The following is a 27,140-nucleotide window of genomic DNA, read 5'->3' as shown; positions in this document are numbered from 1 at the left end:
ACAGATAGTTTGTGAGGAGGAAAAAACAGGATAGTCCAGTAATTTTTAAGTAACATTTCAAACACAAGGTTCAGTATGTAATAAATGCTCAATAAATACTGAATAAATGGATGAGGAACAAATGATGTCTGGAAGGGACTTTGCATAGCCTCAGAGAAAAGGGCTCATTAATTGTCTCCATCTAAATTAGAAATTAATGATCTGTTCAGTGGCAAGAAAGTTTAATCTTCACAGATGAAATCCTTCATATGTTCAACTAAATAGTAGATGCATGGGTGCCTGGGTGGCTCAGTGGGTTAAGCATCTGCTTTTGGCTTGGGTGATGATTCCAGGGTCCTGGGATGGAGCCTCGCATCAGGCTCCTTTCTCAGCAAAGAGCCTGCTTCTCCCTCTCCCTCTGTTCCTCTCCCTGCTTGCACTCTCTCTCTCTCTCTCTCTGTTAAAATAAATAAATAAAATCTTATTAAAAAAATAAGAAATAGTAGACATATGGTTTTGGGAGATAAGGTTAATTTTCATGTGTCTACTATTTGTTGAACAAATGAAGGATTTCATCTGTGAAGATTGAACTTTTTGCAAGTGTTCTCAGGCTATTTGGTAGGGCCTACATTAAAAAAAATTTTTTTTAAGATTTTCTTTATTTATTCATGAGAGACACACACAGAGAGAGAGGCAGAGACACAGGCAGAGGGCAAAGCAGGCTCCTCACAGGGAGCCTGATGTGGAACTCGATCCCAGGACCCCAGGATCATGCCCTGGGCCGAAGGCAGATGCTAAATCGCTGAGCCACTCAGGCTGCCCTACATTTTAAATTTAAATTAATAAGAATATTAATTTAATTTGGATGTCCTAAGCCTCCAACTCTTTCTTTACTATATATTTCTCTCTTCTGGGCTCTTATCCACAGTGATGTCACCCATTAGCTCTTCTAAAGAATAATCCTTTTTGTATCCTAAGAGGTCTGTATTTCTTGTGGAATGCTGGGCATTTCAAAACCAATATACCTAAATTTTGCTTTAAAAAAAAAACCTAAGACTATACTTTCAGGGATCATTTCTATAGTTGTTACTAGAGAAGTTTCTCTGAACGTGTAGGGACCCAAAACCACGAAGAGGAGGTGCAGTGTCCCTTCCTGAGCGTGAAATTGGCTTTGGGTGTCACTTTGGTGTTGCCCTTTGTCCTTGATGATCGTTCTTTTTTCTCCTTTGGGGGGAACTAGAAGGAAGGGATGCCATCTGAGTGGTTTCTATAAAAAAAAAAAAACAAAAAACAAAAAAAACCTGATCTTTCTCTCACCATCCATCATTTATTCACTCATTTAGAATGCATTTATTGAGTGTCTGTTGGGATACTCTCAGGGAGAGAGCCAGGTGGGCAGACGTTACAAGTGGGACCTAGTACTCAGGTCCAGCTTGCACAAAGTGTTTGAGGAGAGAGCTACGGAGTCTGAGGGCATCTGGGAAGGCTTCCCAAGGAGTCACAAGAGCTATGGACTGAGGTGTCAAGGAGTTCCTGTTAATTAATTTACCAAGCAAACTTCTCTCGAGAAGTGAGATGATTATAATTCAAGGCACTGTGCTAATCTCTGGAGACTGAAAGACCAACAGGACAGACTCTGCTTACAAAAGGCTTATAGGCTTACGTAAAAGCTGCACTGCCATTCTCCTTGGTGTCCCGGACAACTCCGCTCTTCTGGGCACCCTGAGGAGCTCAAACATGGACGTCATTTCTGATTTCTCCTTTGACCCATGGTCTTTACTCTTCTATCTTTTCCACCCTTACTCTCTCTCGAAGTCAGAATCTGCATGGACACTTAGAGAAACTTCTCAGCCTGGTTCCCCTGCTGACTCTATGAACTGGCATTTCTGCCAGGTCATCCCTGCTTCTTCATGGCCACCATCTTACTAAATGCTCTGCAGAGTTTCCTACTCTCTGTGGAGCAGAACCCAGGGCCATCCCCTATCTGGCCTTTGAGGGCCACAGCTGGCCTCTGTCTTAGAAAAAGGCACCCCTTTGGGGGCACAGCAAGACAAGGAGACTTTGTATGAAGAAAAAGTAACCCTTTCCTCCAGATGGCTTGGATTCCAGCTCCCACTCACCCACTTGGCCAGCATCCATTATACTTGGAGGCCCTGTGGTTTTTATCTTATTACTTTCATTTTTCTCTCGTGCTGCTTCCCTACCTTCCTCTCCAGCCAACTGGCCTACTTTCCTGAACAAAGCTGGCATGTTCTCCCCGTACCCATTCCTATGCCTGCCTTCTCCTCCTCACCACCCACCTTTTTTTCAAGGCTTCTGTCAGGTCTCACCTCCAAACACCCGAGTACTGTAGCACTTATGATCCGCAGTAGTCATTCATTTGGCATTTACACACTTGAAGATACATACATGACGGGATCCAGTAAGTCTCATTTGCCCTACTGGATTGTCAGCTTTAAAAAGATATCTTTCTCTTGTTTATTCCAGAGGGCTTAAATGAGGGCTGAAGCAATGATTGAGATCGTCAATAATGGTAATAGTGGCTTAAAAAAAGAAAAGATGGGGTGCCTGGGTTGCTCAGTTGGTTAAGTGTCTGCCTTCGGCTCAGGTCAAGATCTCAGGGTCCTGGGATGGAGCCTCACGTTGGGCTCCCTGCTCAATGGGAAGCCTGCTTCTCCCTTCTCTCTACTGTTCCCCTGCTTCTGCTCTCTCTCTGTCAAATAAATAAATAAAATATATTTTAAAAAAAAGATTTCCTGAAGACTTCTAATAGGTAAGTGGGTTCTAGAGAATGAATGTTGAGTAAGCCTTGTTGGTCTGGCTTGAATTCCTAATACTGCGATATCATATAACTCGGTTGCTCCCCAAATAGAGTGGTGCCTTCATGCCTCGAAAGTGGGATTCATCTCTCCAAAGAGGCTTTTACTCTGCGATTTGCCAGGAGTTCCCAAATCCCACTGCTACATATCGTGTCCCACCATGAAAAGTTTGCTTCCTGGCTGCAAATTGAAACGTCACTTCCCCAGCCTCTGGGTTTCCTCTTTACTCCCTTTTCCAGGGCTTTGCTACTGCAGTACTTTTCTGAGTGGTTCTGACAAAGGAACTTCAAAAACAGTCATTGCCGATCAGCAGTGCCCAGCGGTGGACTCAGGGCAAATTGACAGGTTTCCTGGCTGACTGAGCAAATCCCTCCCAGGCCCCAACTTGGTAAAATCCCCCAGCAGTTATTACACGCCTCCATATGGGGACCAGAGGGCCTTGTCTTTTCCCCGGGCCCCCAGCCATACAGGAAGTTGCTCAGGTGACCCTTTCAGGGCCTCTACCACATACACACCCTGTTTCTTCCTCAGCTGAGGGAGAAGATGGGCCTCTGTGGAAGGAGTCCCTCTGTATCTTCCAAGAACAAAGTTCACATACTCATTTGGCCCCCAAGGAGCAACATGCTTTTAAGCTTGCTTTGCTCTTATGCCCAATCCATTTCGGCAAGAGCTGAGACGGGTCCTAAAGCATACTGAACCTCTAGCCTAGGGCTTGAGGCCCCCCCTGTACTTTCCCAGATGAGGGAATCCACTTTTCAAGCAACTTCCTTAGGAGCCTTCATTCATACCACCTGACAAGTCGAGGGGGGGGGGGCTGGGCCATCTGCCCCCTCTGCCCTGAAGCTAGAGCCAGCCTGAGAGAACCCTGATGCTCTATGCTTAGAGGATCTTTGAGCAGTGTGGACACCACGGGCTGAGCTTAGCTGCATGTTCCCCACCACCCTTCCCCAGCGCTTATCAGTTTCTCTGACTTGCAAATGTTTCTATGGAGGGTGGATCCCACACTCTAAAGGCCCCCTGAAGATGATCCTTGTTCCTTGGAGACAACCAGTGGAGCTGCAAGCCTGAATGCAGGCGGCCTGCTCCGTGCAGACCTACAGCCCTGCAGAGAAGTCACAGGGCTTCCAGGCCCAGCAGGGGTCTAGCTGCGAGCCAGCCAGGGCTTCTGCCGGGAGTCCTGGTGGCTGCTGACTACAGCCTCAGGAGGAACAATCTTCCTTTTGAATGTGGGTGGGAATCACCTTAGAAGCTCCATAACATCTGCACCTTCTCCTTTCATCTTGTTCAAAAGCCCTGTCCTGTTGGGATTGGCTGAGGGCTAAATGTCAGCTCTCCATTTCAAGGGGGAAGTCTGCGGAAGCCTCAAATTGTGGCGAAGGGAGGGACCGGGCATACACCCGGCATTCCTCCCCTGGAGGGAGGCTGGACCGGGACCAGGAAAGAGCCCTGCAGAGGAGCCGGGCGGCACCCGGTGCACCCCGCACGTGTGGCCAGCACACCTCCTCACGGCCGTCTCAGGAGGCAGGGACACGCACGGGAGCCTCAAGGCTGGTGGCCAAGGGTGCCATTGGACTACCCACCGGGGGAGCTTTGCAGGAAGTTCTGAAAGAAGATGCGACGGACACAGGCACTCGAGAAGCAAGAGGACTCTCTAGAAGGTCAATCTTCAGTCGAACAGGGAAGCGCACAGCCCGGCGCACAAGCGCCTCACGTCGCCCGTTCTGTTTCCCTTTTAATGCCCATCTCTTGAGGTCAGGGGCGTCCGCTCCTGCCACTTTTGCCCACACGTCTGCCCGTCTACAAAGTCGGCCGCACCTAACTTTTTAATTCTCGAGCGGAGAGGTCCTCACCCCAGCACCTGGCCCCCGAGGGCGCCCCGCTCCCCACGCCGCGCCCTCCCTCGGCCGGTCCTCCCGCCCCCCCGCCCGCTCAGCGGGGCCGCCCGGGGAGCCCGGGGCTGGGCCGGGGGCGCTCCGCCCCCCTCCCGGGCGGCCCGGGGCCCCGCAGCCCCTCCTCAAGCCCGCGCGGGGCCTTACCTCCATGGTCTCCAGGTGCCGGCTCCGCGGCGGCTGCGCTCGCTGTGCGCTCGGCTCCCAGCGCGGGCCGGGGCCGGGGCAGGGGCAGGGGCCGGGGCAGGGGCAGGGGCAGGGGCCGGGGCAGGGGCCGGGGCAGGGGCCGGGGCTGGGGCAGGGCGGGCAGGGCGGGCAGGGCAGGGCAGGGGGGCGGCGGCGCGCCGGCTGCCTCGCTCGGGACTGCGGGCGGCCCGGCCCTGCGCGGGAGCACGAGGGAGGGGGAGGCCGGGGGAGGCCGCAGGAGGGGGAAGGGGTGGGGAGCGGGGGAGGGAGGCCGGCGATCAGGGTTTAAATTTAGACGCAAATCTAAACAGATACTGTCCCCTCCCAGGGCAGGACTCGAGCGAGGGAGTCACGACTCCATTAATCTGCCCAAACATGGGGATGGGACGGGCCGCCTGGCCCCTCTTCCCCGCGGACTTTCTGCAGGACCCCGGTCTCAGCCCGGGTCCCAGCTCTTCTCAAGCCTCGCCCCCCTTCAAAACGCCTAGCGCTTGCCCTACAAGTTAAAGCCGTTCGTTTATTCTTCTTATCTTCCCCTCTTTACTGCTTCTTTCTTTCACGTGCATCTTTATTGCTTTCTTGCCTCCTTTTCTTAAAAAAAAAAAAAATAGGCACTCGTGTCATACCTGGGCCTCCTGGCACGGCCGCGTGGGAGCGCAGGACCTCCGCTCGGCGCTCACGCTCAGCGGGGGAGCGACAGGACCACCTTTCCTATTTCGCGTCTCTTGTCCTTTCCACGTGCACTCTCGCGTTTTCAGGAAACCGCTATCAATCTATCCATCTCTCCTCTGTGCCCGCCCGGGTGCTGGGGGGAGTTAGAGGGGTTGGGGGACCGCAGGGGATCCCAGAAAGAATTTTCAAGTCCCCTGTAGCATGACATCTTTTTTCTCTCGCTCTGATTTGATTGAGGCATTGGATGCTGTGGGAATCTCAGCTCCCACAAGCTGCATGCTAAAGGGCCTTTGCGCCGTTCCTATGAAATAGAGTAAAGGGCAAGATCCTGAACATCCGATTCCCATAAGACCCAGCATAGCAACCCTCCCCCGGGGCTGTCCCAGGCCTCTGGGCGTCGGAGAGGCTGAGGAAGAGGAGGCTGCGCGGGAGGGGTGTGGGACCTGGAATCTGCAGTGGGATATTTCTGAGCTACCAGCTTGAGTCCTGGCCAGCAGCCCTAGGTGCCCCTTCTGGGACCCTCCCCGCAGGACAGAGAGGAGAAGGGAGATGCCGGCAAGGACTGTGAGCAGGAGGGGATTGGGCTGGCGGGACGGATGCCTCTGTTTCCCCGCAGCATTGGCCTGCCCTGCCCTGTCCCCAAAGCCTCACCCAGTTCACCTGAGACAGGCAGGGCGATCTCAGAGGGCCACAGCCAGGTGGGCAACGGGGAGCCCTGCAAAGGGAAATACACGAAGAATCCCATAACAGGGTGGCCCGGGAGGTTCACTGGTTTAGTGCCGTATCAGCCCAGGGCATGATCCTGGAGACCCAAGATCAAGCCCCACGTGGGGGCTCCCTGCAAGGAGCCTGCTTATCCCTCTGCCTGTGTCTCTGCCTCTCTTTCTCATGAAAAATAAATAAAATCTTAAAAAAAAAAAAAAAAGGATCCCATAACAGAGACAAGTTGAGAGTTTGTTCATGTTAAGAAGAGCTACTCTGATTCAGCTCTTAATCCCAACACCACCCATGGTTGGGTACCAGTCTTACAAACAAGACCTTCTTCCTATCATACAATCTTCTAAAGCCTGACTTTCTAAAACACTAGCTGCCCAAATACCAAAGTCTTTTCTAATTCTGAACATAGGGGCAAGACCTCGATTTCAGAAACAGACTCTGGGTTGAATTCTAGCTCGGCTACTTTCTAGCTGGGTTTCCTCTGACAAGTCACTTAACCTCTCTGATCCTCAGCTTCCTCACCTATACAGTTCAGTTGGCACTCAGAATAGCTCTTTTTATAATATTTCACTTTGTGTACAAGCTCAAACGAATAGGGACCAAATATTTCTTTTATTTAGAGCAGGGCATTTGGGGGGCTCCCAAAAAGGCTCCCTACCCCCAGGAATTAGGATGAGTCCCCTCCCATTTCAGCCACACAGCTACAGAGGTGAGGACTCTAGGGCAGAGTTGGCAGCAGGAAAGGAAATTTCCTGGTACCTTACAATGCATACTTGTACTTGTGTTTTCCTTTCTTCCTTTTATTTTTTTTATTTATTTTTTATTGGTGTTCAATTTACCAACATACAGAATAACCCCCAGTGCCCGTCACCCATTCACTCCCACCCCCCGCCCTCCTCCCCTTCTACCACCCCTAGTTCGTTTCCCAGAGTTAGCAGTCTTTACGTTCTGTCTCCCTTTCTGATATTTCCCACACATTTCTTCTCCCTTCCCTTATATTCCCTTTCACTATTATTTATATTCCCCAAATGAATGAGAACATATAATGTTTGTCCTTCTCTGACTGACTTACTTCACTCAGCCCTTTCTTCCTTTTAAAAGTTCATGGCTGAGCTGGTAAGAGGAACATAGTCTCTTCCCGTGTCTTCTAACCCTGACTCATAGCGCCTTGTTCTTTCTGCCTCTATCTGGTCCTCTTTTCAGCTCAGAATGGGGGCTGCCCCAGCACAGGTTTCTGGCTTCAAAAACAGGAGGGCGGAAGTGCCTACCCAAAGGAAACCGTTAGGCCCAGATAGCATCACAGCCACCCAAGGTACCTTGCAGCTGCACCCCACGCCCTGCTCAGGCCTTCCCTTGTCCAGTGAGAACACAGCACAAACAAGCTTGGCCTCTGCCACACTTGGAGTCTCAAGACATGCCCCAGAGCTTTTAGGGCCTGTGGCAGAGGCTTTCACTGGAGGAAGGAATGGGAATGGGCAGAGGGGCAGAGGGGCAGGCAGCCCAGAGCTGTTTCAGCAGCCATGAAGAGAGGATAGGTGTGGGGATGTGCCTCCTCCTTTCCCTCCTCTTGCTCCTCCAGCAGATTCCTGGAAGCCAGAGTGCAGATAACCCAGCTGGTAAAGACTCTATAGTTTTGTTGGGTCACCTGGGATTGTGACTTGCTGCTCTGTGGGCCTGGAGGAGCTGACAGCCCAAGAGGAATAAAAAGTGGCTCTGAGGGGGTGGTTCCCCTCCCCCTGGGTGGGGGGGGGCTGGTTGTCTCATGAGGACCCACTTCCTTTACTTTCTCCCATGCCCCCTTCACACACCCTTGCAGTCTGACCAGCCAAGCAGTAAATAGAAACCAGTACAGAAAAAAGAAAAAGAAAAAGAAAAAGAAACCAGTGCAGAATGCAGAACAAGGAACACTAGAGACATAGGGCAGGGGAGACTATGTGTCCTGGACTCCATATTACCACAGGTAGCCACAGGCGCACAGGAGGCCCTCAGTGGACATTTGATGAATGAATGAACCCATAAGTGAATAAATGGAGCAAATTAGTAGAATCTTTGTCTCTAAATCAAAGGCAAAGCCTTTTCTATAGATGGGTCTTCAATGGGAGAAAAGACCCATTGGGATTAAAGATCATTGAAGGCCATAAGTTAAGCAGTAACTTACTGAGTTTTTGAACAGAATTGTCAAGAGCTCAATCAATCAGCTATTAGTAAGTGGCCACACATGGTGCTGCTGATGGTTCGTTTTTATTTTTTTATTTTCTTATTTTTTTAAATTTAAATTTTTTATTTATTTATGATAGTCACAGAGAGAGAGAGAGAGAGGCAGAGACACAGGCAGAGGGAGAAGCAGGCTCCATGCACCGGGAGCCCGACGTCGTGGGATTCGATCCTGGGTCTCCAGGATCGCGCCCTGGGCCAAAGGCAGGAGCTAAACTGCTGCGCCACCCAGGGTTCCCTCGTTTTTAAAATTAAGAGCAAGAGGGGCACTTGGGTGGCTCACTGGTTGAGCATTTGCCTTTGGCTCAGGTCATGATCCCCGGGTCCTGGGATTGAGTCCCACATTGGGCTCCCCCAGGGAGCCTGCCTCTCCCTCTGCCTGTGTCTCTGCCTCTCTCTGTGTGTCTTTCATGAATAAATAAATAAAATCTTAAAAAAAATAAAGAGCAGGAAACAAATATTCTTTTATGATTGCAAATATATATATATACATATATATATATTTCTGCCCTAAATTCTGGGAATGTGGCAAAAACAAAACATCTAATTCTGCTGTAACTATCATTGAGGAACAGAGTTGAAAACACTGAAATGAAAGCATAAAGGCTTAGAGTTTTTATGCGTTTAAAGAGTTGCACAACAGAGGGGTTCCCAGATGGTAGGAGATAGAAGATGCTAGCTATTTTTAATGTGTGGAAGGTAAATAGAGGAGGAAGGTAGCAGGGTAGCAATGGAGCCACAGGGAAGATGTTCAAGTGTGTAGAGGACAGTCAACAGGGATTGGAGACCTCATGAGGAATGGTTTGGTCCTTTGGGGATCAGGAGATTGGCTACATAGGGAAATAGAGCAAATACATTGATATATTGAGGCCTATGGGACCCAGGTTTCTCACTGATGGGCAAGGGTCAGAAAAATATGCAGGGGTGGGGTGGAGGGACTAGAATGAACTTTGGTGCTGGATTAGAATGAGAGGTATTGATATGAAGTCATGGTTTTCAGCCTGTAGATAGCTGTAGATATCAATGTATGTATATACATGCAGATATTTCTTAGTTTGAGCCACTGAGAGAGCCTAGGAGCAGTGACACTCCAGTAGCAATTAGTGCACACAGAGCCCAGATCTTGGTTTCTAAATATACTTCTTCACTAAAGGAACCAGGGCTTCTTGGAGAAAATGGCTGATTACTGGGCTTGGGCAGATAAAAAACAAGATAAGCCCAGAACATCTTTTTTTTTTTTTGACAGAAAATGTGGAAGTCCTCAATGAATGACAAAGAGGTGTTAAAAGGATACAAAAGTCTGATTGCAGGAGTTTCCACTGGCAATATTGGGGTAATTTTGGGGGATAATATAAGGATCAAAAGAAATAATGGTAGCAATGAAGTATTACCCATGAAATAAAATAGAAATTCATGAGTCCAAACTGATAAAAAGAAACAGGTAAAGAAGTAGGAGAAGACAAAGTACTTACAGCACAATACCAATGAACAAATGTGAAACAAAGCTTAGAAGAAAATTGCCATATGACCATCATCGTCATAATTTCAGGTAAGAAATACTATTAGATGTTAAATATAGTGGGCAAAAATGAGATGAGGAATGGGATTTTACATAATTTAAAAATAACTCTCCTATAAGTTACTCACTAATTACAAAGGAGGAAAAGTACCTTTACAGAGAACAAACATAACAGATATCATATTAACCAGGTGATCAAAGTAAACATGACCAATGGTGGGACAAGTTGACGTTATGTGCTATCCAATGGAATACAAGAACATAACATCACTTCTGGAATATTCTTGCCCAAAGTGCATCAACTGAATCTAATCATGAGGAAACATTGGAGAAGCTACATAGGAAGACATTCCTCAGAGTGACTGGTGTATAATCTCCAAGTGCAGTCAAAGGAAGGATGAGGAAGAGTCCTAGGCAAAAGGAGACGAAAGTGACATGACTACGTTGTGTCAATGTGTGGTTCTGGGCTCCTTTGACTATAGAGTCTGTTATAAAGGGTTATTGTATAAACATGTATCAAATAATGGCAATGTACAATTTAAGTATCCTACAGTGTTATCAGTCAATTATACCCCAATAAAGCTGAAAAAAGAGAAATTATTAGGATAATTGGCAAAACTGTAAGGACTCATGGATGAAGGCTATGTGGGAGTCCTTGGTGTTAACCTTATAGCTTTTCTCCATGTTTAAAATTATTTCAAACTGGAAAACGAAGGAAAAAGGTGGTGGGGGAAGAATTGAACTGTCCCATTTGTTTGATTCCAACTGACTCCCTGCCCAGCCCCTCCACTGTCTGTTCCTCCCCATCCCATCCCCACCCCAGACACCCACAGGGTGGCCAGGTCCCCAGTGTTGGAGAGGGACAACAGCCAGAGAACAACACCTAGTCTTCTCGCATGACAGGGGATGGAGACAGGAAGGTAAAGATTATTCATGTCTTTCTTTGTACAGATATCTTTATGTGGTCATAGTAAACACATCTATCTTTATGATTTTGGAGAAGAGAACCAGCTAAGACACTGATCTGGTTACCAATGCCAAGGAACAGCATTGACAAAAACCCGAAGTGGGTAGTCTGCAGGCCCCAGCAGATTGTGGCCTTCTCCTTCTGAGTGACGCAGATCCCATGTTTATGAATGAAGTTATGCAGCTCTCCAGGGAAACACAAACCTTCTTGACTTATTGTATCATGCCAGAGCACCTGTGCACTGGCCTCATTTCTAGCTATAAATTAGAGTGATCCAAGGAGCTTTGAAAAAAGTATCCATGTCTAGGTCCCACCCCTGGTCAACAGGGTGTGGCACCTGGTGTGTGTTTTTTCAAAGCTTCAGTAAAGAGGTAAATCCTGAATAGTCAGCCAATTGTGGAAATGACATTCCTCTTGCCAGAAATTGGTTTAGAAAGAATTAACTGAGATTTTGGTCAATGAGATAAAACTGCTAAAGAAACACATAGGAAGCGATACCCTGTGAATATGGGGTGTTTTCTTACCTAATGTTATGCCTGGAATGTTATGCCGCAGCAACCATTTTGCTATCATTAGAAAAGCTGGAAAGAGCCAGAATATAAGCTCCACAAAGACAGAGATTTTTGTTTCTTTTCTGGCCAGTGTCGATCCCATGTACCTAAATCAAGGCCAGGCACCAACAGTATTCGGTAAATACTCAGCAAATAAGGAACCCAGTGACTGTGGAGGCACTGAATTGGCCAATTCTAGAGAGACTATCCCCTGGATTTCTTCTGTGAAGTAATACATTTCTTTGTAGTTTAAGCTATTTGAGCACAGTGTTTTGTAATAGCTGAAAGCACCCAATGATTAAGATAGATGCAAACTTACAAGAAGACATAATCAGACATACACGCCAGCACAGTCAAAGAAGCATTCCTCAAAAAAATGTTGAGCAGAGATGTGGAGAAAGAGACTGGCATGGAAGGGCAGAGAGAGAAACACACACACACACACACACACACACAGATGGGAGAATATGATGCAGAAAAAGAGAGTGGGAAACCTGACTAATACCTATTGGGGAAGAAAAAAATTTAGATTGAAAAAATTAATCACTCAGAATGTGAAGTGTCGTAATTCCTATCTGAATTTTGGACAGTAGTTGTAGATAATCCTCTATCTTTCCATATTCTTTTTTTCCCCCGAATATTTTATTTACTCATTTTTAGAGAGAGAGTGAATGCAAGCAGGGAAAAGAGCAGAGCATGAGGGAGGGAGACAAAATGTCAAGCAGACTCATGCTGAGCATGGAGCCTGACACAGGGCTCGATCCCACAATCCATGAGATCACGACCTGAGCCAAAACCAAGAGTTGGAGTCTCAACTGACTGAGCCACCTGGGCATCACTATCTTTCCTTATTTTATTTTATTTTTTTTTGGGGGGGAGAGAGAGTGAAAGCACACAAGCAGGGGAGAAGAACAGGTAGAGGGAGAAGCAGACTGTGATGAGTATGCAGCCTCATTGTGGGGCTCGATCTCATGACCCTGAGATAATGACTTGAGCCAAAACCAAGAATTGGCTGCCTAATTGACTGAGCTACCCAGGCGCCTCTCTTTCCTTATTCTTTTTTTTTTTTTTCTGACACACAGAGAGAGAGAATGAGAACAAGCAGAGGGAGAAGCAGACTCCTCACTGAGCAGGGAGCCCAATGTGGGGCTACATCTCAGGACCCCAGCCCAGGATCATGACCTGAACCGAAGGCAGACACTTCCCTTATTCTTCAAAAGAAAAATAACTGATTTCTTCTAGAAAGAAAGTGGGTGATATTTACAGAATTAAAGGTATGTTTTCTTTCTTTTTTTTTTTTAAGATTTTTTATTTACTTATTCATGAGAGACACAGAGAGAGAGAGACAGAGACACAGGCAGAGGGAGAAGCAGGCTCCATGCAGGGAGCCCAACGTGGGACTCGATCCCACGTCTCCAGGATCAGGCCTTGGGCTAAAGGCAGTGCTAAACTGCTGAACCACCCGGGCTGCCCTGTTTTTTTGTTGTTTGTTTTTTGTTTTGGGTTTTTTTTTTAATTTTTATTTATTTATGATAGTCACACAGGGAGAGAGAGAGAGAGAGAGAGGCAGAGACACAGGCAGAGGGAGAAGCAGGCTCCATGCACCGGGAGCCCAATGTGGGATTTGATCCCAGATCTCCAGGATCGCGCCCTGGGCCAAAGGCAGGCGCCAAACCGTTGCGCCACCCAGGGATCCCTGTTTTTTTTTTTTTTTTTTTTTTGAAGTATATTTTCATAGAGTAATCTCGTATTACAATTTCTTTTAGGATATTTTTAGCAATGTTAAGTGCTGTTGCAGTTTTGCCAGTAAAGGCATTTACTAATATGAATCGGTATCTGGGATTGGGCAGGAACTTATCCAAAACTAGAGGTTACCCACATGGCCTTAGAATAAATATCTGTAATGTTTCTACACAATAAAGTGAAGCAGGTTATGAGAAAAAATAGTACTCAAGTCTTGTCTACCCACTCATCCCCATGACTTTCTTTGCATGGACAACAGGCAAAGAATGAAGTGGGAAGTTTTCTGCACACTACATGCTCATTTTCAACCCCAGCAAAGTGCACATTCACAAAAATTTACTAAAAACCACACTCCTGGGATCCCCGGGTGGCTCGGCGGTTTGGCGCCTGCCTTTGGCCCAGGGCACGGTCCTGGGGTCCCGGGATCGAGTTCCACGTTGGGCTCCCTGCATGGAGCCTGCTTCTCCCTCTGCCTGTGTCTCTGCCTCTCTTTCTCTCTCTCTCTCTCTCTGTGTCTATCATGAATAAATAAATAAATAAATCTTAAAAATAATAAAATAAAAGCCGGTGTCCTGGGGCACCTGGGTGGCTCAGTGGTTGAGCATCTGCCTTTGGCTCAGGTCATGATCCTGGGGTCCAGGGATCAAGTCCCACATCAGGCTCCCCGGAGGGAGCCTGCCTCTCCCTCTGCCTGTGTCTCTGCCTCTCTCTGTGTGTCTCTCGTGAATAAATGAATAAAATTAAAAAACAAACAAAAAACAATCTGTGTCCCCACCTGTTAGTTTATCTTTTCCTCTTGGGGTGGTTCCATTATTCATCCATTTGTTAGGACAGAAACCTGAGAGTTGTTCTTGATTCTTCCTTTATCTTTACCAAGCAGATGCTACCATCTGGACTTCAAAACATCCTACCCTCCTTCCCCCACCAACCATTGTCGTCTGGATACGATGTCCTCGTTCGTCTCTGTGTATCCCCTAATTGTTGGGCTTGCTGTCAACCTGACTTACCATCTCCCCTCAACAGTTTCCACTCTACAGACAGCAAATCTTTCTAAAACATGTATCTCATACCTTTCCCCGAGAGGGCCCACTTACCTGTCTGACCTCTTTTCAACAAGGAACACCCAGGACTCCACACTCCAGATGTCCTGAACTGCTTTCAGGTCTGTGAAAGAGCTCTGTTCTTTGCTTGGAACACAATTTCTTCCTTTGCACAAAGCTAACTCTTACCTATCCTTTGGTTCTCTGTTAGGCTTCCCCAGGCAGAGGGTCCTGACCATGCTGCCCCTCCCTCCACCCACCGCCTCCCCCAGATATGTGCTTCCCACTCACACCTCCTGCCTGTACTCTTCCTGTCATTGCAATGCTCGCCTTCTAATTGCCTGTTTACTTTCTTTATCCTCTCTAAGAATTTGCAGCTTCATGAAGGCACATTCCATTCTGCCTTGGTCAAGGTTCTATGAGCAATGCTAGGTTCAACTTTGGTGAATAAATACATGTTGGGTGAATGAATGGACACTGGCTCCATGCAAAAGAAGTAGATAATCCATTTTGTAATCTAGTCCTTGACCATCCACCTGAAAATGCAGTAAGAATGTAAAGAGGAGTAATGTAGAGGGCAGCATGGAGATTGATAAAGATCAGGATTAAGGGAATCCCTGGATGGCTCAGAGATTTAGCACCTGCCCTCAGCCCAGGGCATGATCCTGGAGTCCAGGGATCGAGTCCCACATAAGGCTCCCTACATGGAGCCTGTTTCTCCCTCTGCCTGTGTCTCTGCCTCTCTCTCTCTCTCTCTCTGTCTCTCTCATAAATAAATAAATAAAATCTTAAAAAAAAAGAAAAAGATCAGCATTGAAACCAGACTTCCTTTGTCCTTCTGTGACCTTGACCAAGTTACTTAACCATTTTACTCCTCTGTTTCTCTATCTGTAAAGTGGGGATAATAATAGAATTTACCACATAGAGCTGTAAGGATTAAATGAGTTAATACATGTGAAATGCTTAAAATAGTTACCAGTGAATAGTAAGTGTGGTAAATGTTGGGTGGTGATTGACATAGCAGTAACAGGAGCAGCAGCCATACCATGTCATGAAGAAAGGACTATCGCCAGGGGCAGGTCTAGTAGGAGGTGCAGCTTCCTTCAACAAGAGTCCATCCATGTGTATCTCTCAATTCCAAGCCATCCACTTATGATTTCCACCTACTTCTTCTTCTTCTTCTTCTTCTTTTTTTTAAATATTTTTAAAATTTTATTTGACAGAGAGAGAACAGGCAGGTAGGGGGAGAAGGAGAAACGGGCTTCTTGCCAAGGGGGGAGCCCAATGCAGGGTTGGATCATGATCTGAGCCAAAGGCAGACGCTTCACCTACTGAGCCACCCAGGCACCCCTTATTAAGTTCTCTGCAGCCTCACATTGGAGGAAAGATACATCTTTGTCACATTTCTCCTCATTTGCACTTTATTCAACAGTTCTTGAATATTCTAAGTTCAGATTCAATTCTGCATTTTTTTGCTTGCACATGTCAAAAAAGGGGGGCGGTGAGGAAGGGTTTCATATTTCAATTCTGAATAAAGAGAATTGAGTGGTGTTTCTTCATTTTGGAAAATGGTTTAAAGTTACCCTCATTTAAAGAATGAATAAATGTCATGCATAGAAGCTATGGGGTTTTTCTGGAATAGTCAAGCATTTGACCTTCTTTCTGAATGCTACCACTTATCAACTTGCTTCCTTGCCTCATCCCATTGGATAACCTCACAATTCTGAGTGCCAAAAGCTTTCCTGTGATTTTGCAGTCTTGGAGTATGTCATTATTACATTTCCTGCACTCACATCTCTTCATACACTTTTTCTGCTTCCCCACCTGTGATAGTACTTGAGACTTTTTTTTTAAAAGATTTTCTTTTTAAGCAATCGCTACACCTGACATGGGGCTTGAACTCATGACCCTGAGATCAAGAGTCCCACTTTCCTCTGATGGAGCCAGCCAGGAGCCCCTTAGTTGAGACTTTTACAGATTTTTTTTCATCTTAGTGTACCCAATACCATTCAGCCCTGTGAGGCCCACCTGGGGTCCCAATCTTACAAGAGTGTCCATTTATCTGAGAAGGCAATGAATAGTAGACCCTTGAACATTTGAATCATAATTTGAACTAAATACTAAATAGCCTGAAGTAGTGTTAAGACTGGCTGCTGCGGGGTCCTGAGAAAGGCCTGGGAATGAGAGGAAAGGATGCTGGCCGAGGGCACCCTTGGTGGAGTTGGGGATGGTAGGGCTCGGGTGGAAGAACCATGTGAGTGAAGGGCTCTGGGAGCCCAAGGAGGGTGGAGAGGGACAGGAGGGTTTGTCAGATGCCAGCTTGGACAGTCCTTCTCAGGTTTGCAGTTTCTGCTGCAACAGGGCACACATTAGCCCTTTGAGCAAGCATGACGTTTAAATCCATCCTGGCCTTTTTAAAGGGGGCCGGCTGCTTCCATAGTTTTGTTCTGGGAGTGCTTTACACTTGTATTTGCTTCTGAAAAATAGGTGATTATTGACCTTGAGCGGAGTCGCTTCTGTTTCAATTTTTTTGTTTCTTTTTGTACATGACAGGAATTTTAGGCAGCAACAAAGAAAGACATGGGGTGAGCAGGGAGAGAGACAGGATGATCACACACCTGTAGCAACTGAGGGCAGAGGGGCCACACCAAGGACTGGCGACCCCAGGACCCTAGCACATGTGCACTTCCTAAAGGGCGAAGTTATTTCACCATTCTCTTTCTTCATTTGAAGATGATTCTCCTCAGTCACCTGAGGATGTAGTAAGGAAGTCCTGATGAAAAAGACCATAAATCTCAACTGAAAATGGGTTAGGCACTAAATCCGACCTCACGCAGCCCAGCTGGCAATGAACAAAGGAGGCAGGCAGGCAACCCCTGATGGGAGTCACTCAGGGAGATTAAGGCATCTCTGCTGTGGAAAGGGGAATGGTGTGGGTGGCAGTGATCGGAGCAGGGTGGGGGCGGGGTGGAGAAGGAATTTGCATCTTGTGGCTTAATCAGATCTGAAACCTAACATCCTGTTTTCTGTAGGTTGGGCACATCAGTAGCTGAAAGCCTCTTCTGACCATGGTCAGCCCCAGGAAGTAAGTGTCAACAGCCTTGCAGATGGGAACCCAACTCTTGAATGACCATGCCTGCAAAGGTGTCGTTCCACACACCCCCACCCCCCCGCACTGCAACAAGGCCCCCTGCCTTCCCTCTACCACAATTCTAGAACTCCAGACTTCACCCCTCCTCTTCTGAGACTTATCAACAGGAAGTTAAGTCAGCTGGAACACTCTGTTCCTTTGACATTTTTGTTTTAATTCTGCAGCTGTGTTTAAGACTTCATGAATTATCTCTCTGGCACTGTGTCTTGGGTCTATCTGTTTCTCGGTCTAGTGCTTTTTCTCTCACACCCATGTACCAAGTCATGGTTACCATCAAGCTAGTGGAGTGGAATAAGAACTAGGATTGATAAGAAGGAAGTGAGGTGGCAAGAAAGTGCTTTAGGGGCTGTAATAGTAGCAATTGATGAGCTAAGTAAGATGACTATTTGCTCCAGGATCATTACTCAGGAGAAATGTAAATGTTGAGGAGGAGTTCCTAAATCATTAACAATGTGCACTGCCCAGAGCATCCCTCCTCACCCCTTCATGGTGCTTATGTCTACTTCATAGTGCAGTGTGAGCATGTCTTCTTTCTTCAACATTCTAGAGTGTCTACCCAGCAGATGCCCTACTCACACATATTCTCACTCAGGAAGCTTCTCTCCTTTCTTTTATCCCTAGTTAGCTTATCACTTAGGAAACCACAACACAGTTCACACATGCAGCTTGATCCCACTTTGTGCTCTTAATCTCTGGTAGCTGCAATTCATAGGTTCTTCCTTGCTGAACATCTAAATTTTGTTCACAGAACACTGTTATTTTTTTTTTTTAAGATTTTATTTACTTATTCATGAGAGACTGAGAGAGAGGGAGAGACATAGGCAGAGGGAAAAGCAGGTTCCCTGTGGAGAGCCCAATGCCGGGGTGGGGGTGTGTGTGTACACGACACCGACTCAATCCTAGGGCCCCGTCAGGACCTGAGCCGAGGCAGATCTCAACCACTGAGCCACTCAGGTGCCCCAGAGAACACTGTTCTAAGACTTATCAGGGCATTATTTTTTCTGTCCTGGTTTCTTTTCCTTCCACTGCCTCTCATTCAAGTGTAGAGGGAAAAGACCTCTAAACTCAGAGCCTATGGTCTCTCAAGCACCCTCATGGCTACAAAGGAAACTAGTCATTGTTCTTTCTCTAGGTTCTCCTGCCCCAACAGACCAAAATAGAGGGTCTCCCATCTACAATAGTAGCTGGTCCATTAAACATACATGTGTAAACTGCCAGAGTTGGTTTATCTTATTTTTATTTATTTTATTTTTTTTAATTTTTTCAGAGTTGGTTTTAAAGGAGTACCTGAGGCAAATACTTACAGTCACATATTGGAAAAGCTTTGCCAAGCACTTGAAACTCAACATAGCTGATAATACTGGTATCGTCCCTTATATTTCTGTAAAACCACATCTAGAGAACCCATACACGGATCTGTTATCAGTTCTGTGTTTCTACACAGTGAGAATGAACAATCCAAGAAGAAAATTAAGACAACAATCCATTTATAATGGCATAAAAAAATTTAGGAGTAAACTTAACCAAGGAAGTGGAAAATCTATACACTACAAACCATAAAACATTGTGAAAAGAAACTAAAGAAGACACAAATAAATGGAAAGATGTTATATGTTTGTACCTTGGAACATTTAACATTGCTAAAATGTCCATATTACCCAAAGCTACAGATTCAAAACCCTTCTGTTTAAAATCCTAATGGCAAAAATAAATAAATAAATAAATAAAAAAATAAAATCCTAATGGCATATTTTTTTTCAGAAATAGAAAAAAGATCCTACAATTCATATGGAATCTCAAATTGCCTGAATTGAAAAAAAAAAAAATCTTGACAAACAAGAACAAAGTTGGAGGCCTCACACTTCCTGCATTCAAAACATATGACAGTGCTACTGTGATCAGAATAGGTGCTGGCATGAAGACAGACACAGAGACCTATGGGATAGAACAGAAAGCCCAGAAATCAACCTTTGTGCATATGGTCAAGTGATCTTCAACAGAGTGCCAAGACCACACATTGGGGGAAAGGACAGCATCTTCAACAAATGCAGTATTTGCACAACCGGATAGATATTCACATGTGTGAAGATTGAAGGTAAATACCTTACACTATATTTAAAAATTAACTCAAAATGGATTAAAGACCTAAACAGAAGACTTAAAACCACAAAACTCCTGGAAGAAAACACAGGAGAAAATCTTCATGGCATTGGATTTGGCAACGATTTATCGGATATGACACCACAAGAACAGGCGACAAAAGCAAAAACAGACAAATGGGAATACATCACACTTTAAACCTTCTGTGCATTAAAGGTTACAATCAACAGAGTGAAAAGGCAATCTAGAGAATGGGGGGAAATCATAGCAATTATATATCTGATAAGTGGATTAATGTCTAGAATGTATAAAGAACTCCTATTACTCAACAACAAAAAATGAAATAACTCAATTGAAAAATAGGCAAAGGGCTTGAATAGACATTTCTCAAAGAAGATACACAAATGGCCAAAATGCATATGAAAAGATGCTTAACAGCACTAATCATTAGAGAAATGCAAGTTAGAATCACAATGAGGTATCACTTCATACCCATCAGGATAGGAACTATAAAAAACACAAAATACAAAATAAGAAATATTGGTGAGGATGTGGGAAAATTGGAACCATTGTGCAATATGGTGGAAATGTAAATGGTGCAACCACTAAGCAAAATGGTATGTAGTTTCCTCAAAAAACCAAAAATAGAATTACTGTATGATTCAGCAATCCCACTTCTAGGTATATATCCAAAAGACTTTATTTATTATTTTTTTAAAAGATTTTATTTATTCATTCATCTGAGACACACACAGAGAGAGAGGTAGAGACATAGGCAGGGGGAGAAGCAGACTCTATGCAGGAAGTCCGATGTGGGACTCGATCCCGAGACTCCGGGATCACGTCCTGAGCCAAAGGCAGAGTGTCAACCGCTGAGCCACCCAGGTGTCCCTCCAATAGAACTTAAAACAGGATCTCGGGGCACCTGGGTGGCTCAGTGGTTAGGCGTCTACCTTTGGTTTAGGTCATGATCCTGGAGTCCTGGGATCAAGTCCTGCATCAGGCTCCCCACAGGGAGCCTGCTTCTCCCTCTGCCTATGTCTATGCCTCTCTCTGTGTGACTCTTGAGAATAAATTAATTAAATCTTTAAAAACAAATAGGATCTCAAAAAAGTATTTGCACATCTATGTTTATTGAAGCATTATTCACAATTCATAATTATTCACAATCTTCCTCAAAGAGGTAGAAGCAGCCCAAATGCCGATTGCCAAATGAATGGATAAAGAAATTGTGGTATTTATATCTATATCTATATCTATATCTATATCTATATCTATATCTATATCTATCTATCTTAAAAAAGGAAAATCTCTCACCTGCTACAACATATTTGAACCTTGAGGACATTATGCTAAGTGAAATAAGTCAGTCACAAAAAGACTACTACTGTATGGTTCCACTTATATGAGATATCCAGGGTAGTCAAAGTCATGGAAACAGACAGTAGAATGGTGGTTGCCAGGAGCTGGAGGAGGCGAAAGGGAGAGTGGAGTTGTTATTCAATTGGTATAGACTTTCCATTTTGCAAGATGGAAAAGTTCTGGAGATCTGCTGTACAAGAATGTGAATGTTAACACCACTGAAATGTACACATAAAAATGGTTAAGAGAGTGGCTTTTATTTTATTTTTATTTTGACCACAATTAAAACTAAAAAAGGTGGAGGGGAGGAATAGAAGCATAAATGCTTGAATATGCCTAATCATGAATTACCTTCTTTGGTGCCACACCTGTGGGTTTATGTCAAAGACCAAGCCTATGAGTAACTGAGTAAAAATGTCTAAAAAATCATATTTATCACCAAGAAGGAAAACACCTTTATAACAACTAGGCTTCTAACTGTGGTCTCTAGTGGACTAAGAAGCCAATCTCAGGCAATCACTTAGGGAGATGTTATAGAGCATCCATGTTTTGATGGAGTTGAACCACATGATTTTCAAAGTAGTTCCTAACAATGAGATTCTAGAATTCTAAACCACAAATTGGAATGAGAAGTGATGATAGTGGTGCACATTATTTCAGTCTCTCTGACTGGGCCATGAGATGAACTCCTGAAGCCACGTGGAGCCTGAAGGCTCAGTTGAGGGGATAAAGTTTAGGACAATGATTATAGTGTGTGTCTGTGGGTTGGGGATGGGGTGGGGCAATATACAGGCATTGAAGGAGGGGCAAAGGTAGAGCTGGGAGCAAGCAAAGGCTTGGGAGGAGTGGAAGGGGAAGGGATGCACACTACAAATTTTATCATCTTTCAAAGTAGGAAACAAGGGATCCCTGGGTGGCGCAGCGGTTTGGCGCCTGCCTTTGGCCCAGGGCGCAATCCTGGAGACCCGGGATCGAATCCCACGTCGGGCTCCTCCCTCTGCCTATGTCTCTGCCTCTCTCTCTCTCTCTGTGTGTGTGACTATCATAAATACATAAATAAAAAACAAACAAAGTAGGAAACAAGATGCTATGTACCTCCTGACTAGATGCAATAGGAAGCACACAGGGCCACCTATGATGTGACATTTGCAAAGTAATTAAAAATTCAACCAGAGTCTTCTAGTTCTAACTCCCAGTTATAGGAAATACATATGGTTTATGTATGACCCATGAGGACTTATTTTTTTTAATTAAAAATATTTTAAAAATATTTTATTTATTTATTCATGAGAGACACAGAGAGAGAGGCAGAGGCACAGGCAAAGGGAGCAGCAGGCTCCCTGCAGGGAGCCCAATGTGGAACTGGATTCCAGGACCCTGGGATCACGACTTGAGCCAAAGGCAAACACTCAACCACTGAGCTACCCAGGTGCCCTGACCCATGAGGATTTATTTTTTTTTTTTAATTTTTATTTACTTATGATAGTCAGAGAGAGAGAGAGAGAGCGAGAGGCAGAGACACAGGCAGAGGGAGAAGCAGGCTCCATGCACTGGGAGCCCGACGTGGGATTCGATCCCGGGTCTCCAGGATCGCGCCCTGGGCCAAAGGCAGGCGCCAAACCGCTGCACCACCCAGGGATCCCCCCATGAGGATTTAATCAGCAAAACCTGGAATAGGATTTTTTATTGATCAAATGAACTGGTTTTGCCTACAAAAAATTACATTTAAAAAAAAGAGTAAAAAAACAAAACAAAAAGTAAAGAAAGGGAAAGAAGGAATTGTTCTAAATTGAAAGAGACTTAAGAGAAGTATCAAAATACAATGTGCAGAACTTCATTGGATCCTGATTCAAACACAGCAATGATTTGGAGACAGTTGGGAAAATTTGAACACAGATGATATGCAGAAATCTATGTAACTTTTCTCAGGTATGATAGTGATGTGATATACAAAAGTTATCATGTGTCAAAGGTATATACTGATGTATCTATGGATAAGCTTCAGAGGTCCAAGATTTGCTTTAAAATATTCCAGGAAAAAAAAATGGTTAGGGGAATAGACAAGGCGGGATTGAGAACTCACTAACCATTGTTGAAACTGAGTGTAGCGTGTGGGAATTCACAGCATTATTCTCTCTGGGATTGTGTATCCTTATACGTTTTCACAATAATGAGAAGACAGTGAACTGACTCAAGCTGACTAGGTATCCCAAGCAAGTCTTGGTGTAGAAGGCAGAAGGGGCACTGAAAACTTTGAGATCAATAAAGATGTCTTTATCTGCTCTACAGGTCTGCTTGAAGGCTGTCTCCATGTGGTTATGGAGAGAGTTACTTCATTAATTTCCTTAAAACTTTGAGAGTCAGTTCCATGACCAAGCAGCCCACACCTAGGCAAACTAGAGAAACCTAGAGAAACGAGTGGCTCCATCTATCAAAGACAGGTACGAGAATGCTCACATCAGATTTATCCATAGTACAAAACTAGAAACAATCCAAGTATCAAAGAACAGATCAACGGATTGTGTATCATTTATACAAAAGAATATAATGCAGCAGTGAAAAACAAACTACCGACCCAGGTGACAACACAGATGAATTTCAAACACACAGTGCTGAGCAGGACAAGACACAGAATACGGGTTGTGATGTTCAAGAATACAGACAACTAACTAAAGGTGACAGATGCCAGGGTAACAGTCGTCCCTGGGCAGTGGTACTGTCTGGGCAGGGGCAGAGGGACCCTCCTGAGGTGATGGAAATGTCTTACATCCTGATCTGAGGGCTGGTGTACACATATGTAAGAACCCATCAAACCAGACATTTAAGATCAGTGTGCTTTGTGCATTCTAGGGTATATATAATTCAGTTTTATTTTATTTTATTTTTTTAAAGATTCCATTTGCTCATTCGTGAGACACATACAGAGAGAGGCATAGACATAGGCAGAGGGAGAAGCAGGCTTCTTGTGGGAAGCCTGATGCAAAACTCGATCCCAAGACCCTGGGATCACCACCTGAGCCGAAGGCAGATGCTCAACCACTGAACCATCCCCAAATTCAATTTCAAAAATAATGTTTAAAAACAGGAAAAGAGGGGCTCAATCAGTAAGTATCCGACTCTTGATTTTGGTTCAGGTCATGATCTCAGGGTCGTGAGATCAAATCCTGGGTCAAGCTCTGTACTGTGTGGAGTGCACTTAGGATTCTCTCTCTCCTTTTCCCTCTGCCCCTCACTGGTCACACTCACTGGTCACACTCTCACTGGTCACACTCACTGGTCACACTCTCTCCCTAAAAATAACAAAAATAATAATGATACAATAAAATAAACTCCTTTAAAAATAAGTAAAAATAGGAAAAGAAAGAAGAAAATCTTTGAAGTGTTTGGAATTTCCAAGAGAGACCTAAGTGATGGTATAATCTAAGATAATTTTAGCGTCTAAAAACACCTAAGTTCCTAACTCCGAAAGCAAGTCTCTTCTTAAAATGCTGCCTGGAATATTCTACAGTCCAGGGGTCAGGGAAAGGGTTCCAGTTCTACCTCAGACTTCCATTCTGCTTTTTCCTTTTTGTAAAATACATCAGCCCTCTTTTTCCAGCTGTTTGCCCCAGTAGCAATTAAAGAACCCATTATTTTTTCTATTTTTGTTTTTTTTTTCTGACAACATTCATGGCAAATTCCTAATCAGCACCAATTCAACACACCAAGCCAAATGAAGATGTCACGTACAGAATAATGAGCATGTGGGCTTGCAAAGAAGACACGATTTGTTGTCCAGGACCCCCCTGTGGGACAGTGAGGGGCTGGGGGAAGGGGAGAAGTGGGTGGCTAGGTGGCAAAGTTCTGTAAATAGTTCTGGACATACAGTAAGAAGACGGGTGCCGAGTGTAGCTACTTCTTTCTTTCTTTCTTTCTTTCTTTCTTTCTTTCTTTCTTTCTTTCTTTCTTTCTTTTTATTGGTGTTCAATGTAGCTATTTCTCTGACTAGTTAAGTATTGGGGGGCAAATCATCCAATGTCTCTTGTCACACAAGAGAATGTCCACATCCGAGAATTGGGGGTGGTGAGCCTGCAAGGCTGTCACGGGGGTTCACTGGGATCTTGTGCACACAGCGGCCAGTGCAGATCCTGTTGCTCAAGACATGATGATAATAGGAGAGGAGGAGGAAGAAGCACCATGTCCAGGTTTCTTCTTTTCCTCTTCTACTTATCCCTTTTCTCTCTTCCTAGCCTCCCAGTGCCCTGAGGGTCCCAGACCCCTCCTGCCGTCAGGACCACACCCCCACACCTCCTCTCGGATGCTCCACTGCACACCTGCGATAGAGAGTTAGAGATGTGGCCAGTGTCCTCCAGATGCCCTCTGCCAGGTGCAGAGAGAGCTGAGGTGTTTGGAGATTTCACTGAGGAGGTGATACTGGGATTAATGATGAAGACCCAAAGCAGGTTTTTTTCCAGACTGTGAGGTCAGCAGAAGCAAGCCAGAGGATGCGTGGAAGTGTGCACTATAGGGAGGGAAAAGCAAAGTCGAGTGTGGCTGGGATGGTGGAGGAGAATGAGGGCGGGCTTTGGACATGCTAAGGAGCTTGGACTTTCATAGGAGAAGAGGCAACCCGGGAGAGGCTGTTTGGCAGGGATTAGAATTGCATTTTGGGATGATGATTCTGGCAGCAGATGGAATCGGAGGCAATATGTTTGCAGACAGGGAAACAAATCCGGACATCCTGGCCACGTCAGCTGAGGCATGAGAAAGACCTAAACTGGAACAGAGGGGAGGACTTGAAAGACATGGCAAGTTTCTTATTGATGAGCGAGGACTGGGGTGCAGGGGTAGTGCAGGGGTAAGCTAGAGCAGATGAGGATAACTAAGACTTTCAGAGGAGGGTTGCCAGGTTCATGGGACAAAAACACAGGACAGATGTCCAGGCAAATTTAAATTTCATATCATCAATGAATAATTTTTAGTATCAATGTGTCCTGTGCAATAATTCATCTAACGTTCAAATAGAATTGGGGGTCCTGGGTTTTCTCTGGTAACTTGATTTCAGAATCATTTCCCTAAAATGCAAATCTGATTTGCTTAAAGCATTGCTATTTCCTAGGTAGATAATCCTCCTGGGAAGAGACTGTACTTGTTAGTTAGAAAGAGTGTCTGGGGTGGGGGAGAAGTGGGGGTGAGAGCATGTGAGTGGCTCAGTTGTTAAGCATCTGTCTCTGGCTCAGGTCATGATACTGGGGTCCCTGGATCTCAAGTCATGACCCTGGGGTACCCAGATCAAGCCCCACATGGGCTCCCTGTTCAGCAGGGAATCTGCTTCTCCGTCTCCCTCTGCCTTTTTCCCCACTCACGCTCTCTCTCTCTCCCTTTCTCTGTCTCTCTCAAATAAATAAATGAAATCTTTAAACAAAATGAAACAATAACAACCAAAAGAAAGAGTATTTGGGTCAATTGAGCAACCCTGGTTTTCCTTCTCAGTTGGAGGATAAACCTAGTGAAGAGCACTTTCTTAGCACCGTCTTTATTTTAGTGGCATAGCCCACCTGTGCCAACATCTACTCCGTATGTTTTTAGATCTATGTTACATTTGCTCATTTTTAAATTAGTGTTGTCCTAAGTAATCATAGCCATGAAATCCTCACTTCAGTGTGCTATTTTTTCTGTACTAATTAAAATAAACACCTATAAAATAATTTTTTTAGCCCCATACTACAAAAAATTTGCATACGCACTTTGGGAAATTCCAGTAAAGTCAGGAGAACTGGGCTGGGGCTGGGCTAAGCTGATTCATACCTGAGGGGCCTGGAGCCCCAGTCATGGTCATGGGGAGAAAGGTGTCCCCATGTGCTTGTGAACCTGCACTTGACTACACAAGATTAGGAGAGGATGGACAAGCCCCAATAAGAAACAGGTAAGTGGGACTACAGCTCACCCTCCAGGGTCCTCCTGGCCCCACTGCTCAAGATGAACTGCATGGGGACAGGTGAGTGCCAAGAACGTGGCTTCAGATTAGTTGGGTTGAGGCCTGACCTCCCTGGGGACTGTAAACTGATATCCAAGAACACTCACTGTGGGATTCGGACACAGACTGCGATCTACCTGCTTGCACAATATCTAATTGTTCCTGACTTATTTGGAAAGCTTCTCCTGATACTTGGTAGCAGTTCAGCTTGGTTTCAGTCCCTGGGCCATCCAACAGTTTTTCCCAGGTTCCTTGATGGAGACTGGAGCCATTGG

At 45.2% G+C, this 27,140-nt stretch overlaps 1 protein-coding gene, 1 long non-coding RNA gene and 1 other non-coding gene across 5 annotated transcripts in view; 2 read left to right on the top strand and 1 right to left on the bottom strand.

Annotated features, from left to right (window-relative positions):
* The window catches only part of RCSD1 (RCSD domain containing 1), a 96,462-nt gene that overhangs the window by 65,737 nt on the left and 3,585 nt on the right, over positions 1-27,140 (bottom strand). For 2 of the 3 annotated variants that reach the window (XM_077901529.1, XM_077901531.1), the window contains exon 1: positions 4,835-4,959. The exons of the other annotated variant lie outside the window; for it this stretch is intronic. In XM_077901529.1, the coding sequence (XP_077757655.1) occupies positions 4,835-4,840 (6 nt within the window). In that variant the 5' untranslated portion in view covers positions 4,841-4,959. Of the gene's footprint in view, positions 1-4,834; positions 4,960-27,140 lie in introns of those variants that run through there. 3 annotated transcript variants of the gene reach the window in all.
* On the top strand, positions 1,032-1,244 carry LOC144316629 (small nucleolar RNA U3). Its single transcript, XR_013382567.1, has one exon. It is a non-coding gene; the product is annotated as a small nucleolar RNA U3 (small nucleolar RNA).
* LOC144315197 (uncharacterized) lies at positions 11,878-19,145 on the top strand. The gene is made up of 3 exons (XR_013380957.1): positions 11,878-12,787; positions 17,329-17,381; positions 18,715-19,145. It is a non-coding gene; the product is annotated as an uncharacterized LOC144315197 (long non-coding RNA).

This window comes from Canis aureus, chromosome 6, assembly GCF_053574225.1.
Source record: "Canis aureus isolate CA01 chromosome 6, VMU_Caureus_v.1.0, whole genome shotgun sequence".
NCBI classification, from domain to species: Eukaryota; Metazoa; Chordata; class Mammalia; order Carnivora; family Canidae; genus Canis; species Canis aureus.
This window is presented reverse-complemented; position numbering and strand designations above follow the sequence as displayed.